The sequence below is a fragment of the Rosa chinensis genome, chromosome 1, assembly GCF_002994745.2.
Source record: "Rosa chinensis cultivar Old Blush chromosome 1, RchiOBHm-V2, whole genome shotgun sequence".
In the NCBI taxonomy this organism is placed as follows: Eukaryota; Viridiplantae; Streptophyta; class Magnoliopsida; order Rosales; family Rosaceae; genus Rosa; species Rosa chinensis.
The window spans coordinates 305,141-326,063 of NC_037088.1; the positions used below are offsets into that span (position 1 = coordinate 305,141).

The 20,923-nt window shown below is 40.2% G+C and overlaps 2 protein-coding genes across 2 annotated transcripts; both read left to right on the forward strand.

Moving 5' to 3' along the window:
* Positions 1-7,349: 7,349 nt before the first annotated feature.
* Positions 7,350-9,797, forward strand: LOC112182823 (ATP-dependent Clp protease ATP-binding subunit CLPT1, chloroplastic). The gene is made up of 6 exons (XM_024321370.2): positions 7,350-7,709; positions 7,795-7,830; positions 7,907-8,016; positions 8,681-8,860; positions 9,120-9,247; positions 9,323-9,797. The coding sequence occupies exons 1-6, from the start codon at positions 7,498-7,500 to the stop codon at positions 9,353-9,355; spliced, it is 699 nt and encodes a 232-aa protein (XP_024177138.1). The 5' UTR covers positions 7,350-7,497; the 3' UTR covers positions 9,356-9,797.
* A 4,110-nt stretch (positions 9,798-13,907) lies between these two features.
* Positions 13,908-15,983, forward strand: LOC112181675 (AAA-ATPase At4g30250). Its single transcript, XM_024320059.2, has one exon. The coding sequence runs from the start codon at positions 14,182-14,184 to the stop codon at positions 15,712-15,714; it is 1,533 nt and encodes a 510-aa protein (XP_024175827.1). The 5' UTR covers positions 13,908-14,181; the 3' UTR covers positions 15,715-15,983.
* Positions 15,984-20,923: the final 4,940 nt, after the last annotated feature.

Sequence of the window (20,923 nt, forward strand, 5' to 3'; positions counted from 1 at the left end):
TTCAAACGCTCAGGCCCAACCAAAATCCTCATTGGTTGCTTCTAAAGCCTCTCGTTTGTTTTACAGTGCCTGTTCCTTAGGGAAATTAGGACTGAGACCGTCCTATGCAAAGGATATGAAAATACTCATTCTGTTCTTACATAGAATCCATAGGATTCTGTGGACTGATTCAATCAACTTGTGGACGCTTAAATATTTCATGATGTTGGTTGATACGCAAACACGCTAGTCATGTGTTATGCCATTGTCCAGCCGTAAATGCTGCTTATGCTACACTTCTAGCAAATATCATATGACAACGGGCTCACTCCCCGGATCATCCTATTTAGTCAATTGGATTTAACATTGCTAGAGAGTTTATATCGAAGACTTTCGATGGTTATTGCATATCATTGGGACTGATGTTGGACATCATATTCTCATGTACACACCCAAATACTCTCGCGAAAACAACTACGATGGTAGCCCAGATATTGGTAATGCGCATCAATCTCCTTATATCCGCTTGGGGTGATGTAATATCGCATGCAACTATGCTAATTTATCTACGACCCACCGCCACTCAATCTACGTTTGCGTTACAGCTAGTGACTGGGTACCATCTCATACTTACGGAAATTTGAGTGTGCCATTTATGTGCCAATTGCTCTGCACAGCGTAGTATGACTGGTCCTTACAGATGAATGGGCAACTACGTTGGATTTGAGATTCCAACAATCGTCTGCCACTTAATGCCCTTGCTAGGCGATCTCTTTACCGCATGTCTTGCGGATTGAAAAATGTTGTTGTAATAGAGGACATAAAACATATTCAATGATACACAAAATACGCAGGATTCAACAATGATATAACTATGTAAAAAACTACTTCCATAATTGTAAAAAGCCACTACCATAGCTGTGAAAATCTCGTACAATAGTTACATAAAGCTACTGTCATTGTTGTAATGCTACTGTCATTTTTCAATGGTGACGCTCTAAACTCATAGACATAATTCTGCCACCTTCAACACGAGACTTCATTTCAACACTTCTTGGTTGGCTGAATCATCTCTTGGTCAATGGAGGCTTCAAAATCCAAATTCACATGATTTTCGAAATTTACTACTACAAATGCAAAGGGAAAGAATACTGCAAGAATAAAGATACAACAAAATATTAATATTTGAAATAAAAACTAAAAACAGCGATGTACCGCTGCACCCCAAACTTGACAGTCTTTATCAACTACTATAAAACATTTACAAAGCTACTGCACCAGTGATAAAAAGATACTGACATAGGTATAGAAAACTACTACAACACATGTACAAAGCTACTGGACTAGTAATAAAAAGCTACTGACATAGATACTGATTGCACAAAACCAACTGATTATACATGTTGATAGTGTAATACAAACTCCAACCAAGAAATGATAGAGATACGAAATCATTACAAGAAGAAAATTGAATTTCATTCAGAATCATGCTTATACAATTTAATAAGCTAGTGACCAAAAACCACTTGAAATGAATCAAAATGAAAACAGAAAAGCTACTGACATCTAGTTGAAAAAAATACTAACATAGGGATAGAAAGCTACTAATACTGTGTTGAAAAGTCACTACAACATTTATAGAAGGGTCCTTGACCCAAAGCACCAAAATAACAAAAAATTTTCCCACTTACCCCAGTAATAGATAATTATTCCCACTAACCCAAGTTACAGTAAAATGACTATTCTGCCCTCAACCTAATTAAATAACTACTATCCTGCCATTTTCTCTCTCACTCATCCCTCCAAGTTGCTCTCTCTCTTTCATTCTCCAATTCTCCGATCTGCAATCTCTCTCTCTCTCTCTCTCTCTCTCTCTCTCTCTCTCTCCCCGCCATGGAAGCTCCAAAACCGGAAGACGAATTTGATCGCCTCTCCTCGTCTCGCCCGACCCGGCCCTTCACCTCCCAGTATGCCAGCTCGTACCAGATCGAGCTACTCTCTCTGCCATGGCTCCTACCAGATCGAGCTACGTATGCCAGCTCGTACCAGATTGAGCTACTCAACGGAGTCCCACATGGCTTCTCCTGAACTTGGAAGAGGTCCAGAGGAGTGGGGTATGGAGTTTCCGACTTTGGAAGCATCTGACTGTAAGTTTGAACGGGATAACATACCAGTTTTCTAATAAACTAGTGGTGGGCCCAAATGTGTCCTTTGCTTTCAGATCGACCAAATTCTTGATATGGTTTGTAAATGAATGTCTTCAAGGTTTTAATTATACTATTATTGATGGTCTGCAACTATTTTTGGAAGTATGCATTAAAAAAAAATATATGGAAATATTAACTTGATCATCATCCTTAGACTTGGTAATATGTTACTATTGGTACTCGATAAATTATGCAAGCAAAAAGTTTTATAGGGGAGAGAATAAAGGTCTATTGGGGGGGGGGGGAATAGACGTCTATTAGGGGGCAATAGACTTTTTAAATTGACGTAATTTTCTCTTTTTTTCTTTAATCAAAGTTTATTTGTCTAAATTTAGGGAGATTAATTCTTATTTCGGTGATCGAAACGTCTATTGGGGGGCAATAGACGTTTTAAATTGACGTAATCTTCTCATTTTTTTCTTTAATCAAAATTTATTTGTCTAAATTTAGGGAGATTAGTTCTCATTTCGGTAATCAAAACGTCTATTGGGGGGGCAATAGACGACTACTGCCCTTCTATTGGGGGCAATAGACGTCTATTGGGGGCAATTGAGGTTTTTCTAAAAATCCGGTGGGCGGCGGCAGATGACCGGAATCCAGCAACTGGTGGCCTGAATCAGGCGACTGGCGACCGGAATCCTGCGAAAGTTGGCCGGAATCCAGCGACCGGTGACGGGGCTCTGGCGAAGTCTCCTATAGTTTCTCTCTCTCTCTCTCTCTAAGTAACACATGGGTGAGGGTAAAATGGTATTAAAAAAAAAACTTTATGGGGTATTAGGGAAGACTCCCTTAGAGTGTTTGGGGTAAGAGGGAATTAAAAAAATTTAATGGGGTAAGTGGGAAAAAAATATCTAGAAATGGGGTAAATGGACAAAAACCCTTTATAGAAAGCTACCCTGACAGGACCCGCCCCCGGATTTCACCCTAAAATCCGAAGTGGCCCTGCGGGGTCCACCTTAGAAGATATTATTCCAAAAATTTTGCAGAACCTCCCTTAAAATGGATTACCCAAAACTTGGAGAAATGAAATTTACACTTCTAAATCACCTATCCTTATTCTCCTGGAGCCACGCTGCTCCCCAAATCAGAACATCTTCCAATTCACATTACACAAATCTCAACTTAATAACATTAATTCCACAGGTAATCAGAGCAATTCTAATAAAAAAGGTAAACAAGGAAAACTTAATTCAAAGGAAAACGTGGAAGCCATGCTGTTGACTATGCCTCAACTCCATGTACGCCCGACCTCAACTAATTTCGCTTGCACATTGGGCATGTGAAACCGAAGGGCCTAGGGGAAAGTAAATAAAAAACGTTAGCGTGAGTGAACAAAAATAATTAATTGAAAAGATAAAGGATTTTATACTTTCCCACATTTATTCCTTTAAAAACTCGATGCATGCAACAATTGTAAAACATTTGACTTTAAAAACGAGAACCTCGTAAAGACAAGCCAGACCCGCTGGTTAAGGGAAAATCGGACTAGCCCCGCTAGTCAAAATAACATAAAAGTAGGGGAAGAAGATAGCCATACGAATGAGCCTCCCAGGCTCGGGTGATAGCCTCCCCGGCTAAAGTACTCCCATATACTCCCATTATATACCCACACGCCACTAAATGTAGCGATTAGGATACTGGGCTTCAGCATTACTGTCACAAAAACAGTAACCAGCGCCACAAAGGCGGACGGGCTTCGGTGATCCCATCACCTCGCCACAAAGGCGGACATTAATGCTAGCATGATAAATAATCACCCAAAGTATGGCAAAAGAAATCCGAAAACAAAACCAATTCCAAGATCATCATCAAGGCATTCTCAATGCCAAAACCGAAAGTCGATAAATAAATAAGAAATATAACTCCATCGAAATCCCATTTCGAAAATCCTTTAAAAATCTCAAATCGATGAATGAAAATATAATATGCAATTCCGGAAATATATTCGTCGAAAAATCAACATAAATTATAAATTCGAATCCGAGCATAACAAAATTAATATCCAAAAATCACAACTGGAATAATTCATAATCACTTCATGAAAATCATCATTGAAGGTAAATCCACGAGATGAATCGAAATCACTACCGATAGCAAATCATCATATGCTTAAAATATAAAAGATGATAATTAAATAAAGCATTACTTTAGAGAAATAAATGCATGCATCAATATTCAAAATCAAACGTCCACTCACAGTACTATACAGGCGATCACGCATACGAGTTCCTTTGTCGAGCTATGTACATCGCCCTGTACACAATTATATTCCGTGAATAACTATTCAACAATTTAATACGATTCCTAAAATCAAATCCTCATAATCACATCTCCACTTCTTCTCTAATTCAACCCAAATTATACTACTAATACCAATTTGATAATTTAAAGGTTTTGAGGCAGAACCAAGAGATATCCGACGGTCGGATTCTCGTAAATCGATAATGGAATTCTAAATTTTGGAAATTTCATAATCAACACAATTTTTCTTCAATTCTAACCAAATTCACATTTACGAGCTCTATATCAAATATAGGATTTAATAGGCTAAAAAAATCAAAGCCAGAAAACTGCCCTACACGCCGCCACCGTCTCCAATGGCCACCAAATTTTGGCAGCAGCACCTACTCAACAAACCCAAAAACTTTCTCAACTGTGTCAAAGTCAGAAAATGAGTAGAAGTACCTCAACAATTAAGGAGAAGTTTGAGATTTGTGAATAGTGACCCAGAATTTCAAACCCTCGATTCTTCCCTCTCACTTCAAATCGCTGTAAAAGGTTCATGGAGCATCATCTAAGTCTCAAGGCACTTCCAATGGACTAAGGTTTACCGCCATAGGTGGCCGGAATCGGGAGATATCGGCGTTGACTCAAAACTGCTACAGTGACTGTCCTCTTCTTCTCATTGCTGCACCTTCCACAGTTCAAATTAAGCTACCAAACGAACCCAGAAATGAAGAGAAGGAAGAGAGCTTTCCAATGATAGCTTATGCGTCAAAATCCGTCGCCGGATGAAGAAGTTATGGCCGGAAGAAGGTGAAGAGGTCGGAGAGGAAGAGAGAATCGGGGAGAGAGAAGAGAGAGAGCTCGGTAAGTTTCTAGAAAAATAGAAACTTACCATAGTAACTCGGCTATTTATAGACAAATTACCATAAACAGTAACTTTGGTATTTTAGCCATAACTTTCGTATATGAACTCCGATTTTTACTTATCACATATGCACGCACTCGGTTTAATGTCCTCTACAACTTTCATGAAGGAAATTTTCTCAAATTTTGACCCGAATAAAAAATCATATTTTAGGGCCCCCCAAAAGTACCGAAACGACAGTAAAAGTAAAAATAGTTTACAGTCCAAATGACTAGTAAATCGGTAAATTCAGGTTCGGGACGTTATATAACAACTGCAACAAAAAATGAAACAATTTTTGGAAGAACAGAGACATGACAAAGATCAACAAACAGGCATGAATGAAAACATATGAATCTAAAACTCGATCAACTAGATTATTAGCTTCTAGTTTTGACATGAATGAAAACACAGAGTAACTGACAAAAATGCACAGTATGTTTGTTTCGCATTAATAGTAGTTTTTCAAAAGCATGCTAATAGCATTTGGAAACAGTATTAGTAGCTTCTTTCTTTTGCAGTATATCAGTTATTTAGAAAAAACAGAAAAACTAACTAGAGGTTTGTTTTACAATAGTAGCCTTTCAAAACTATTTTCAGAGAGTTAGTATCTCAAAATCAATATACAAATGAAACTCATGAATGTCAATCTCAAATTTTGAGCAAAACAATCATATAATTACAGTAACTACTTGGACAAAATGTTACAGCTTGATGAGAATCACAAATATTTAACGTTTTAGATACCAAGCAAACACAAATGATTCAATAAGATAAATATAAGAAAATATAAATGAAAGTCAAAGAAGTAGCTACCAGCTTTGAAATTTTCTCTGTTTTCAGAAAACAAAGAAATAGATGCCCTGATTATTGCCACAATCTATACAAATTTCATCAGATCGATCATCTCACTTTGCAAATCAAACAATTTTGAAACTCAACTATCCAATTCATGCTCCAATTTCAAATTACAGAACAAAAAAAAAAGTAGGATAATCCATTTCTGAAGTACCTTTGCTGGAAGGTTCTGAGAGGTGGAGGTCAGAGATTTGGGCAAATCGGAAGATACTGGTAATGGCTTGGCCAAATCAGAAGATACTAGTAGCAAATCGAAAGATACTGAGTTGGTTCAGATCCACCACGTTCTTGATCTCGATGTTGTACCTGGCCTTGAGCCTCTTGATGACCTTAGCCATGTTGGTGCCGAGCACAACGACCCTAGGGTTTTGAAAGAAGGCCTTCGACGAAGGAAAGTTAGTCGGACCACCGTGGGAGTAGTCGGGGCCTCGCCGCCGCCACTGGAGGATAACATGAGAGATCGGGCTAAGGCTCCAGCTCTGGCTCCGGCTCCGGCTCCTGTGAGAGTCCAAGGCATCGGCTCTTGAATCATCGATGAGAGAGAAAGAAGTGAAGAGAGAGAGAGAGAGAGGAGAGAGATCTGCAATTTAATTGTAAAGCCAGATGCAATTGGTTTTGTTCGGTTAAAGGACAAAATCGTCATAGAGGAAATAATTTGAAGATATAAGTGGCCTTATGTGTACAGAAAAACTTGTTGGCCTTAGAGCAACTCCAACAGCTTCTCTATAATTTTTGTATTATAGGGAAGCAAAAGTCAAACCTTTAAGCAATTTTTCTTCTTCAAATCCAACAAATTCCCTAGTTTACAGCAATCTCTAAAATATCCAAATTCCCCTTAAAATTTTAGAGATTGCTGTAAATTTAGGGAATTTTGTTTTCTCTCTCCTCATTTTCCCCAAAATAGAGAAAGTTATAGGGAATCTGTTGGAGCAAAAGAGGCTCGTTTTTCCCTAAAATAGAGAAAAACTAAAATATAGGGAAGCTGTTAGAATTACTCTTATGACTAATTAAAGTTTTAAAATGATATTTGCATGTAATTTTCTATTTATTGTGCTATGAAAAAGCTGTAATTTTTGTGGTTTTCTGATTTTTTTTTTTTGGAATTGATTTTGTGGTTTTCTGATAAAAAATATTAAAAAGATAAAATTGCGTCGTTGTGATTATACAAGCGACGACATGCCGCTGTCCAAAGGAGCCGTGTTGAGCTCATCGAATACACAATCTGTTGTTCGGTGTTTCCCCTCCAAGCTGAAGCAGAGACGGCGGAAGAATTCTGCCCCGCCACCAAAATCTCAATCTCAGTCGGGTTTGTGTTAATTAAGCATGACCTCCGTTTCCATAACACTGTCAGCTCTCTCAGTCTCACTCTCTACCACCGAACCACCTTCCCTTGGAAACCCTAGCAATTCAACACCCTGCAGCCTATCTACCTCATTCCTCGGCAGAAAGCTCTCCGTTGGAGTTCCACATTCAAACAAGTTGGCTTTAAAACATCCAACAGCTGTCGCCACCGTTCTCTTCAGCCTCCCAACAGGGTAAGGTTTCCAAATCCTCCAATTTGTTCCTTTTCTATACATATATATAAATGAATGAATGAATTTGTTTGTCTCCTTTTTCCAGGAAACCAGAGAGGATTTCTTCTGGGAAAAGCTCACAGTGAGTTTTCAGTTTGTTTTCATTTCATCTTGTTTTATGAGAGCTATACTGTGGATTGAATTCCCCGTTTCTTTAGATGGTCGGCCAGAGCGATTAAGTCGTTTGCTATGGGTGAATTGGAAGCAAGGAAGCTCAAGTATCCCAATACTGGCACGGAAGCCCTTCTAATGGGAATTTTAGTCGAGGGTATTTCCGCCTGCTTCTCACTTGTATTTCTGCTTTCAAGGTTTATTTTTTTAGTGGATTAGAGTTTTAGTTCGTATTTGAGACCAGAAAGTCTACCTCATAATTTTTCTATCCTGCAAAAGCGTCCTTAACAATTTGCTTTAATTGCTGATTGGGACTATATATTTAAGGACTCGAGAAATGCTATTTCTTGTATACAGCATGTATATATTCTGACTAATGTTTGGTTTTGAATTTCTAATTGATGTTTCTGAGTTGATGATCTCATAACTTGGATTAATAGTGTAAAAATCACAGAGCAAGGCGGTATGTGTGTAAATCTTTATTCTGATTTTGTTATCTTCGTAGAACCTAAAACAGGAATACTTGCTTACCCATTTCATGAATCATAGACTGAGAATTGTCTTCTTTTTTTTCCACACTGTTTAAAGTCTTATGTCTACTGTGATGTCGTTGCTTTTTAGAACTTAATTGGGATGACAGGATTATAATTTATAAATTGTTTACTTCGAGAGTTATTTCATGCTAGGAACTCATCTGGCAATGGCTTCCATTTGCTTTTGCAGTGTTCATGTTACTTGATTATGAGATGGATTGTAGTATTTGTTCCAACCCATGACATAAACAAAAACAAGGATAATCTTTTTATTATTTCTCTGTTCAGGAACAAGTATAGCTGCGAAGTTTCTCAGAGCTAATGGAATCACGCTTTTCAAGGTTCGAGAAGAAACTGTAAAGTTACTTGGAAAGTCAGACATGTACTTTTTCAGCCCCGAGCATCCTCCATTGACCGAGCCAGCTCAGAGGGCCCTTGACTGGGCTGTGGATCAAAAACTGAAGTCAGGTTGTGCAAATTTATATCAGAAACTCTAGTGATGGTGGTTTTGTGGTTTATTTTTATCAAGAACTGTCATAATTTTTTGTTGCTAGTTAAATTTAATGGAAATAGACCTCTAATCTTGGTAATATCTCCATTATTTTACTCCATATGTTTAGGGATATGCTCCAACTTTTTCCTCCAGACATTTATGCTCTGCATGCATAATTTACTTGTAGTGTGATTTTTATGTGACTTGTTATTTAGATTCTCTTGTCTAATGCAGGAGACAGTGGGGAAATAACAGTAACTCATCTGCTTCTCGGGATTTGGTCTGAAAAAGAGTCAGCAGGTCACAAGATCTTGGTGTCCCTTGGTTTTGATGATGAGAAAGCAAAAGAGCTTTCTGTATCTGTAAGTATTAGGCTGGATTTTGCTCTTGAAAAAGATACCATTTAGGAGCTCTAATAGAATTCTTCTTTTGTGCAGATGGACAAGGATTATGTTCCTAGCTATAAATAAGGATGCCATAATGCCTCTTCTCAAACAATCTTCTAATCGCACCTTCTGAAACATTTGCTGATACAACATCCAAATAATGTTGCTTCTTGGTCCAACCTGTTGAGCTGCAAGTGGGTGGAGTTCTGGATTGAATAGCAATGCTTTCTCTGACATAATTTGCAATTCTTTGTATGAGGAAGTTCATGGAATTCAAAAACTCCATGAAGCATTAACAGGGGCCTCAATGATACCTCATTACCGCTGAGGTTGCTTGAAAAAAAAAGAAAGTAACTTTGTTTTTCTTACCGATTTTCATTGGCTTCTCACTCTCTTCTGCTGGTATATTATCAACTGTACCTTCTTGCTGTACTTTTTTTGCTAAGGAAATTCTCATTCAAAAGAAGAAAAAAGAAAAGGATTGATCATTATATTTAGATTCAATTAAGTTATTCTTCTGGTTTTACATTTTTGTTTCTTTACTTATCCTTTTCCTTTTCTCCAAGCAGAATAGTTCAACATACGTGATATTCCACGTCAATTTTTGTATTATTTTTTTGAATACTTTCGGTAAAGTTTGCCCTTACTACCGGAGCCTTATTATTGGGTCTTCTTATTTGAACACAACAAATATCTCAGGGTACCCAACACTTCAATTTACCTGAGTAATTGAGTTTTCAATTTTGCCCTATCAGCAATAATACAAACCCAGCAAACTCGACATTCATCAAAGTCAAGTGGGGGTGAACAAAAATGCATGCTCGATTTAAGAACCGCTCGTCTTGGGTTGGGAGTCGGTGACGACCTTATGGGCACTTTGCCTAGATTTCGACCTAGATCAGGACCTTCTTGCTTCCTTTTTCCCTTTTAGTTTTTCTTTTCGTTTGATATGTGTGTCTTTGCGATCCTCTCGATTCCAGACTTCATTTCGATCACTCATTTCTTTTTTGGATCCGTGTATATCATTGGGCATCTCTGTTTACAGTGATCCTTATCCTATGTCTTCAGACGTCGTTTGTAAATGGGCTCCTTCAAGCTTCGTGTTAAGCGGGTTTCCTCGCCCTTACGGCCTTACACATGGATAATCACCTGATCGTGCAACAAGGGACTGATCGTGCTTTTGATAAAGTAATCTGGGGTTCACATCCAAAACCAATTGGCAATGGATGGAGTGGCCCAAACCCTTATAAACTCATAGGCAAGGTCCCATTTTTCCCATGTGGGATATATATATTCTCAACACGCCCCCGCACGTGTGGCGAATTTTCAAGCCATACACGTGGACAATTTTTGGGTGACGTGGAGCCCGTGTGGCCGTTAGGCATGCACACGTGGGTTACCCGCTCTGATACCATGATAAAGTAATCTGGGGTTCACATCCAAAACCAATTGGCAATGGATGGAGTGGCCCAAACCCTTATAAACTCATAGGCAAGGTCCCATTTTTCCCATGTGGGATATATATATTCTCAACAGGGTGACTGCCACTTTAATCCCTCTGTAAATCTTCTTCCTTTTTCTTTTCTTCAAGTTTTTTTGATTCATTTGGCGGTGGAGGAAGTTCTTCGATGCGGAGGTGATGCAATTTGTTATTCCTTGTTGTATATTTGGACTAATGAAGTTTAGGTGTATGTTGATTGGATTCATATGACTCCCAAGAACTCTCAATCTTGTCAGATCGTGTAGCTTGGTGTAGGCCTTTATTTTTTTTGAAAAGAAAAGTTACAAATTAAAACCTCTAATACAACCCGACCCTAATCAGTAAAAAAAAAAAAAACTGCACTCTTAATTTGAGGGGGATAAGATCCATCAAGTCAGCATTCATGCCTCTTGTGCGGTTAAGGTTTGCAAGAGCATCTGCCAGAAAGTTCGCTTCTCTGAACACATGTTGAAAAGAGCAGGTATCAAAGCATCCATAGATTTGCTTAACATCTTGTATAATTGTCTTGAGCCTCCAAGGCGTATTACAAGCGCCATTGATGCAATCAATCACCAACTTTGAGTCTCCTTCCGCGACTATCTTTTTTATATGTTTTTCTCTTGCACTATGGAGGTGTTTGCTTCGTTTCGTATCATGCTTGTGCAAATAACAGAGTTGCGCTCTATTTTCTCTATGGAGGTGCTATGTGGTCTAACCCCAGCCTCCAAGTTGCTTTGGAAAGTGGTTGTTTGCACCTTAATTTGGCACATCTGAAGTGAAAGGTGAGAGATTCAAGCTGTGCCCTCTTCTCATGGTTAAGGAGTCTGCTCAGCTAGTCTTTAAGTCTTATCCTTCATCAGACCACACCATTCCTATTTTTAAAATGTTGGAATTGTCGCTACTCCAATGCACTACCCATTGCTTCAAGCCAGTTACTTGGTGGCCCCCGCTTGAGCATTGGTTGAAAGTAAATACGGATAGTGACAGGACCTGCCTCAGATTTCACCCTAAAACCCGAAGTAGTCCTGCAGAGCCCACCTTAGAAAAAATTCTATAAAAAATTGGCGGAACTTCCCCTAGAAGTGGATTACCCAAACCTGTGAACAATAAAACACTTCTACAATTGCCAACCAAAACTCCATCTCTAGTGAGCCTACATGCTCTCCTCAAATATTCAACTTCCACCAGGTGAAATACTAGAAAGTTTAATCACAATCTCATATTTCATTATTTCTACTGATACAATTGAAAGCTAGTCATCAAAGCAATCTAGATAATAAGCTGAAATAAAGTACAAGTAGGTTAAATGTTTAACCTGTCACCATGGGGGTAGGAGTGAAATCATTTGATCCTCTTTAAAAAAAGAAAGAAAAAAAAAGGGTTAAATGTTTAACCTATAGGAAGTCGGAAGTGGTGGGCACTATGCCTCAGCGCCTACGCACGCTCGACTTCAACCTATATGCAGACTGGGCACGTAAAACCGAAAAGCCTATGGAAAAGCATTTAAAAACTGTTAGAGTGAGTGAACAAAAAATAAATAATTTCGAAGGAAAATAAAAATAAAATTTAATGATTTCCCAAATTATTCTCTTAAAAACCAAGTATGCAGTGCAAAATCGATATAATATTCTCAATTATTCTCTAGTACTGATATCTCAAAATGAATTTAAATCCTCTGTAAATCATCTCGAAATCGTTTCAAAACCTCTCATAAAGAAATATCTCAAATCACTTTAGAAATCTCAGAAATCTCATTAAAATTACTCATATCGTAAAATAGGTGATGACTAGTGGTAACTACCGACTAGTCATCTCATTGCACCTAGAGGGTACTACCGATCAGGGGCGCATCTGAGGGTACTGCCGACCGGAATATGAGGAGATGATAGTTAGAGGGTACTGCCAACTACCCATAGATAGTTAGATGGTACTGCCGACTATCTCATGCCATCTGGAGGGTACTGCCGATCAAATGACGCATCGAAGGGACTGCCAACCAAAATTTGCATTCTTGAGGGTACTGCCGACAATACTGTCTGGAGGGTACTACCAACAAGGCTATTACTTGAGGGTATTGTGTCGACCAAGTAATGCATGCATGCACTAACATATTTACCTCCTCGAATAAACTGAACTCAAACTCATTTAAATATTAAACTCATGAAATCTCAATAACTTGTTTATACTCAAATACTTCAATATCATACTCATAATACTCAATAGAAATCATCACAAAAATCTCAATAATTTAATCATTCGAATATTGGCAAAAACTCTGAAAATCCTCCATAAATCGAACTCTTTGCTTAAACCTTAAACCTTTATTTAGGAAGAGGATGTTGGATTTCTTCCTTTACAATATCCTTTTTAGTATTTTGAATGTTACTTTCTCCTAAAAAACTGTTGGACTGCATGGAAATTATTTTTGTTTTTCTAGTAGTGAAAATGAGTGTCCACAACCCCACAATCTTACTTCACCTCAGTGATCTCCTCCATCATGATTCACTAATCGATCACCTTAGTCTAAGGAGAACATTCTTTGACCTTCGAACCCAAATTACGAGAAAGCTGGCTAAAAATCTGATTTCCTAAACAAAAAGAGGAGAACATATATATGCAAAAGCAAAAGTCGACTTTCATGTGTGTCTGTCTCTTGTGCGTGCATGGACTTGCGTTTTTACCTGCATAAGCCAAGATTTTACTTCATGATTGTTGGTGTGGCTAATTAATCACATTAAATGTTTTTTCTCTCTGCTAAACTCTCAAATTTAAAATGATCCTAATCTTTTTATGAATCACCAACAATCCGTCGATCGATGTACCTTATCCTCATCATCCCGTGCATCCCAAGTTTAAGCAAGCTCAGCGTAGCTAACATGGAATAAAAAAAAGGACAATCACTCCAAGCTTGATGATCTCCTATAGTTAAATTGGGCAATGTATGCTAGTTTCGTGAGATTAATAGATAAACAATATATTACTTATGTATCTTTTGCCCAAACATCATTTCGTCATAAAAATGTGTAGTGCTCGATCGTGTTAACTTCGCTTTTACAGCTGAGAGTGAAAGTGTTTCATAACCTCTTGGGAACAGAGATAAAGAAAGCAAAAGATCAGCCTCTCTCTCCTTTTTTTCCCTTTTATCTTTTGCTTTCCTTCTCTTTTCGCCAAGTTTTCTATCTTTTGCTTTGTTGCTGCTTTATTCAATTCTCAAACATGCACTAGTGTCTCTTTTTCCAGGTCAGCTAGGGATCTCATATTCGATTTCCTCTATAGGAGCAGTTAATGTATGTTTGAGATCTATTTAGAGAGGCGCAACTACATCCCCAAACATTCCACATTAACCTTGCTTGCTCAGCCGGCCCTCAAAATTTGTCCCTTCTCTACATTTTATGTAATAGCAACTATAAGATAGATAGATATTCTGGAGATGTTGTCACAATTGTGGTCGTTTCTAGGACTCCTCACAGTCCTCCAGAACGTTCTGCCTTCCCAGCTCCTCTCAGTCCTCCATTCATTCTATCAGTCTCTCCAAGACATGCTCAGCCCTTACTCCTATCTCGACATCCCCGAGTTCAACGGCTACTGCGGCGTCGACGTCAATGACCTCTACCGCCACGTCAACCTCTACTTGAACTCGGTGAACCACTCGTCTACTGCGTCCACCGCCAGCTGCCCCCGACTCACTCTCTCACGCTCCAACTCCTCCACACGCATTTCCTTCACCGTCGCAGCCAACCACTCCATCCGCGACTCCTTCCGCGGCCACAGCCTGTGCTGGACCCACAACGTCGACACCGTTCAGGACTCCCTGGACGAAAAGCGCAGCTTCGTCCTCAAGCTCCCCAAGCGCCACCACCACACCATCCTCCAGCCCTACTTGGACCACGTAACGGCACGTGCGCAGGATTTCGAGCGTGTCTCGAGGGAAAGAAGGCTGTTCACCAACAATGGCCACGGCTCCTACGACTCCGGCTGGGTCTCTGTCCCTTTCCGTCACCCTTCCACCTTTGACACTCTGGCACTCGAGCCCCAACTGAAGAAGCAACTAACGGAAGATCTCACCACGTTTTCCACTGGAAAAGAATTTTACCACAGAGTAGGGCGTGCTTGGAAGCGGGGCTACTTTCTTTACGGCCCACCCGGGTCCGGAAAGTCAAGCTTGATCGCTGCCATGGCCAACTATCTCTGCTATGACGTCTACGACCTCGAGCTAACCAAGGTTTCCGACAATTCCGAACTGCGTGCCTTACTCATACAAACGACGAACCGCTCCATCGTTGTGATAGAAGACATCGACTGCTCGGTTGATCTGACGGCGGACAGACTCTCCAAGAGAAGTAGAAAGAGATCATCATCATCATCGCCCATGCCCACCAAGGTCGACGAGGACGACGGGCGGCGTGTGACGCTGTCGGGGCTTCTCAACTTCACCGACGGGCTCTGGTCATGTTGTGGAGAAGAGAGGATCATTGTATTCACCACCAACCACAAAGAAAACGTGGACCGGGCGCTACTCCGCTGCGGACGCATGGACATGCACGTTAGCCTCGGAGCGTGCGGGGCTCACGCTTTTAGGGCCTTAGTAAAGAACTATCTGGGGCTGGACTCCCACCCGCTTTTCGAGGCCGTGGACAGTTGTGTGAGGTCGGGCGGGGCTCTGACGCCGGCACAGGTCGGGGAGATTTTGCTCCGAAACCGTGGTGATGCAAACTTGGCACTAAAGGAGGTGGTGTCAGCCATGCAGGGAAGGATTTTGGGTGGCGGGATCCGAGACTTGACCACAGACTCCGAGGCGGAGACACAAACACTCTTGTTGCGTTCTCCAGAAAGCGTGCTAGTGGGTGGTGGGTCTCCGGATAATTGGGTGTCCTCGTCGTCGCCGGGGAGGAAGAAAAGGGTCAAGTTCTTAGTGAGGCTGAGGTCTTTAACCAAGTCGGACTCCGTAAGAAGGGGGGTATGATACGTGCCTCTCTCTTGTCCTTAATTAGTTTTAGTAATTGAAGGACTAATTTTGGGTGCCGTACTTTTATATACGTTTTGTTCAGAGGATTTAGGCATTTTAATCCTGGGTTTAGGCGCGTCGTAACTTGCAATTCAGGCTGTCTAGCCACCAATAACAGAGAGGATTATCCTTGCTGGGATTGCGTTTCTTTTTCAGAGTTTTTAGTTTTTGTATTTCAATTTGAGATAAAAAAAAATGAAAAAGAAAGAAGAAGCCTCAAGAGAAAATATTTTCTTTATCATATTGATATGCTTTGGTACAACTTATATACAGGGTGGATGATAGTACTATCCACAATTATAGGGCTATCTATAGTAATTAATAGAAATCAACCAAATCAATTAGCTAATTACATCAGTTTCCTAATAACATGGAACTTCTAATAAGAGATTCTCTTTCCTTAATACTCCCCCTCAAGTTTGAATGTATATTGATTACACCCAACTTGTCCAACAGTGTAGTGAATTGTTTCGAACTCAAAGGCTTGGTGAACAAGTCTGCTAGTTGTTCATTTGTTCGAACATGTACAGTCTTGACTAGTCCTCTCTCTACCTTCTCACGCACCACATGGCAGTCTATCTCTATGTGTTTTGTGCGTTCATGAAACACAGGATTGGATGCTATGTGGATTGCAGCCTGATTATCGCAAAATAGTTTGACTACATGTGTAAGTCCAACATTCAAATCCTTCAATATGCTTCACAGCCGCGTTATCTCATAGCATGTCATGGCCATGGACCTGTACTCCGCCTCCGCACTTGAACGTGACACAGTTCATTGTTTCTTCGTCTTCCAAGATATAGGTGCATTACCAAGAAAAATGCAATAACCAGTTGTAGACCTCCTTGTGTCTTTACATCGTGGCCAATTGGCATCACAAAATGCTTTAAGTTCCAGTGATCCTATGGAAGGCAAGAGAATTCCTTGTCCTAGTGTCTGTTTTATATATCTCAAAACTTTGTATGTTGCATCCAAGTGAGGTTGTCTTGGTTTATCCATAAACTGGCTCAGAATGTGTACATCATAGACTAGGTATGGCCTTGTGATTGTCAGGTATATTAGTTTGCCAACAAATCTTCGGTATTGAGAAGCATCTTGCAACAAAGCTCCATCTCCTTGCGTCAATGTCAAGCTGTGTTCAACTGGAAACCGAGACGGCTTAGCACCAAGAAAGCCTGCATCTTCCAGTACTTCGAGCGCATACTTTCTTTGGCATAAAACAACCCCTTGCTTGGACCTTACCACCTCTATTTTGAGAAAATATCGCAGCTGCCCCATGTCCTTCAGCTTAAACTGATTTGATAGAAACTGCTTAGTTTCTTCAATGTCATGCAAGCTATTTCCCGCCAATATAACATCATCGAAATAATTAAACTAATGATGCAGTGAACTTTCCTTGCTTGTTTCGGACGAATAATGAATAATCAGACCATAATTGCTTGAACCCGGCAGCTTTGAGAGCCATGGAGTGCTTTAAAAACCACTGCCTCGACGCTTAATTTAAGCCGTACAATTATTTGTGCAGCTTGCACACTGGAGTCTCCCCCTTTTGTCTGAAACCGGGAGCAATTGCATATACATATCTTCAAAAAGATCACCATTAAGAAATGCATTGTTGACATCTAATTGATGAAGATGCCAACCTTGAATAGCTGCAAGACTCAGTAGGACACGGACGGTGGTGAGCTTGGCCACAGTAGCAAAAGTTTCTCGGTAGTCGACTCCTTCAACTTGGCTATAGCCTTTAGCCACCAAGTGTGCCTTGTACCTCTCAACAGTACCATCGAGATTGTATTTGATCTTGTAAACCCATTTACAGCCAATGGGTTTCTTGTGAGCAGGAAGTGGCACCAAACTCCATGTTTTGTTGGCCTAAAGTGCCTGTATTTCTACGTTCATGGCCTCTCGCCATCGTGGTGATAGAATAGCCTGTGAAAAAGAGCTGGGTTCTCTTTCGATAGTAATTTTGGCAGTGAAGACTCTATGGTTAGGAGAAAGACGGTCATATGATAAAACATGGGAAAGAGAATGATTTGTACATGAAGGAATGACTTTGTTCGAGGAAAAGGATGAAAGGTACGTGAGGGGAGAGCTGCTTCAATATGAAAGTCTTACAATGTAGTGGGAACTCTGGTGGAACGAGTAGACCGTCGTGGTGGTGGTTCTGTTGGGCGTGGTGATGAAGGAGGTATAGTTTGTGACGGTGAAGATGGTGAGGGAGGATAAGCAACTATGTTTGGTAAGGTTGGAGAAGTGGATGGAAGGTTGTCAGTGGAAGATATGGGAAAAGAAGATGTTGGAGGGTCCACGGAATTTGTGGAGATTGAGTCATGAATATGAAGTGATTGACTTGGAGTAGAAGATATGGGAGGATTTGCGTGATTTGTGGGAAAGAAATCATCAAGGCGTAGTGATGTGGTCAAAGAAGGAAAGACATGATTAGGAGATGCAATATCAGTGGAGATTGAAGGTGTGGAGATATCAGAGGGATTTTTGTAAGGAAATTTTGTTTCAAAGAAGGTGACATCCCGAGATACTATCACTTTCTTGTCCCTTAAGCTATAAACCCTATATCCCTTCTGACCTTGAGGATACCCAAGGAAAATGCACTCGGTGGAACGTGTATCAAATTTGGTAGGTCGAAGTGGATGAGTAGAGACGAAGCAACGACAACCAAAAAACGTAAATGAGAGTAAGATGGAATTTTGTGGAAGATTTTCTCAAATGGAGTTTTCCCTTCAAGGAGTGGTGTTGGTGTCATGTTTATGAGATAAGTGGCAGTTAAGATAGCATCCCCCCAGAATTGTTTAGGCAAGTGGGCTTGAAAGAGTAGAGCACGTGCAACATTTAGTAAGTGTCGGTGTTTGCGCTCAGCCACGCCATTTTGTTGTGGCGTGTTCACACAACTAGTTTGATGCACAATACCCTTGGAAGAATAGAACTATGTGCATTTGAATTATGGACCATCATCACTCCTAACTACTTTCACTCTTTTTCCAAATTGATTCTCGACTAAGTTGACAAAATGAACAAGTAGATTTCGTGTTTCATAAGGTAAATTCAAGTGCATCGTGAATAATCATTGACAATAGTTAGGAAATAGTGCGCCCCAGAAATGGATAGTACGTGATAATAACCCCCCCCCCCCCCAAATGTCAACATGGATCAAGTCGAAGCAAGAATCACTGGAAGAAATACTTAATGAAAAGGGTTTCCTAGTCTGTTTAGCTAGAGGACAGACTGAACAGTTACTTGCATCTCAAGATTTATTAGCAAGAAAGGGAAATAATTGAACAACGTTGTTGGATGGATGGCCTAGCCTTTGATGCCACATGTCTTGTGTTTTGGTGCTCACCACATTGCACGTTCCTTTCCTTGGCAGATTGAGGCAGTAAAGTCCCTCACTCTCAGTTCTCGTCCCAATCATCTTCCTCGATCATAGGTCCTGTATAAAACAAACTTGTTTGAGAAAGATAGTGATATAAAATGAATCAAAGGCAAGTTTGCTGATAGAAATTAGGTTGAGATAAAACAATGGAACACAAAAAACATTGTGAAGGACAAAGTTTGGGGTAAATATTACGGTTCCAATATGAGAAACTTGTAATGAAGTTCCATCAAGCAGTTTCACAAAACTATTATGCACGAGTTTGGAAGAAGTAAGAGAAGCAGAATCACAGACTATATGATCACTAGCACCACTGTCTAAAATCCATGTTGTTCCTTTACCACATCTTGAGAGTGCAAACACTTTACCTGAGAGCTCTTCATAGTTAGGAAGATTACCAACTAAATTGGCTGAAGACTGCTTGCTTGTGTTCAACATTTCCAGCAATTGATTGTTGTCACTTTGAGCTCCTGCTATAGTCTTGATTTTGTCCAGAAGACCTAGCATTTGTTGGCACTCATTTTGTGATAATGGGAGATTGTTAACTTCCTCATTTGATGAGGCTGCATGGTTAACTCTTGCACGCCCTTGACCGGCTTCCATGGAGTTCTTCCTTCTTCAACAGTATTCATAAGTGTGGCCTTTCTCACCGCAATAGGTACACTTTAGATGTGCCCTGCAATTTTTAGTGTTATGGTTTGTCATACTACACTTCTCGCATTTCACATCACTATCAGCATGATTAGAAGCTCGGCCAAATTTCTTAACAGAGAATGCAGACTCCTCAGCTGGTGCAACTGCTTTGCTATTGGAAGCCTTTGCTTGTTTCTCATGCCTCAGGGCCATAGCATAAGCCTCGTTCATAGTGGGAAGCGGATCCAGACCGATTATGTTGTTGCGGACAGTAGCGTAGCTTTCGTTAAGACCTATCAGGAATTTCATAGTTTTCTGTGTCTCCATGTAACACTTCACTTCGGTGGCAGTATCGCAAGTGCAGGCAGGAAAGCCACAATGCGAGTCTTTCTCATCCCACAACCTTTTCAGCTTTGTGAAGAACGAGGTGATTGAGGTGGTGCCTTGTTCACAATCATGTATAGCATTTTCTATGTGAAATAACTGAATCGTATTAGTATGAGAAAACCTTTCCTGCAGTTCAAGCCACATACCTCTCGCATTTTTACAATGAATCACACTTCCTGATATCTCCTTCGACATAGCTCCCAGTAGCCAGGTCTTAACAAGTGTGTCACATCGATCCCATTGCTGTTGTTCTTCAGGGTTGTGTGTCGGCCTCTTGAGAGTGCCATCAACAAGGCCTTTCTTGTTTTTGATTGTGAGTGTCATAGTCATGGACTAGACCAAATTTGTGTAGTTGTCTTTCACCAATGGCTGTGACACAAGGACAGCTCTAGGTTGTTTTTGTCTTCCAGTTTCAGAACTTCGTCTCCTCCCATGGGGTATGAGTTTGAAATGTGTGTTTGTGATTTCTTGCTTCGTCTTGCGTCTCAGAGTCGTTGCTCTGATACCATCAAAAGAAACAGAACTGTGAAGATATTTTCATTATCATATTAATATGCTTTGATACAACTTATATACAGGGTGGATGATAGCACGATCCACAATTATAAGGCTATCTATAATAATACAAATCAACCCGCTGGTTACATCAGTTTCCTAATAACATGAAACTTCTAATCACACACACTCTTTCCTTAATAAAGCCAAAAATCGACATCTGCCAATATTGTACATATGCGTCAAAGGGAATGAGTTGGTTTG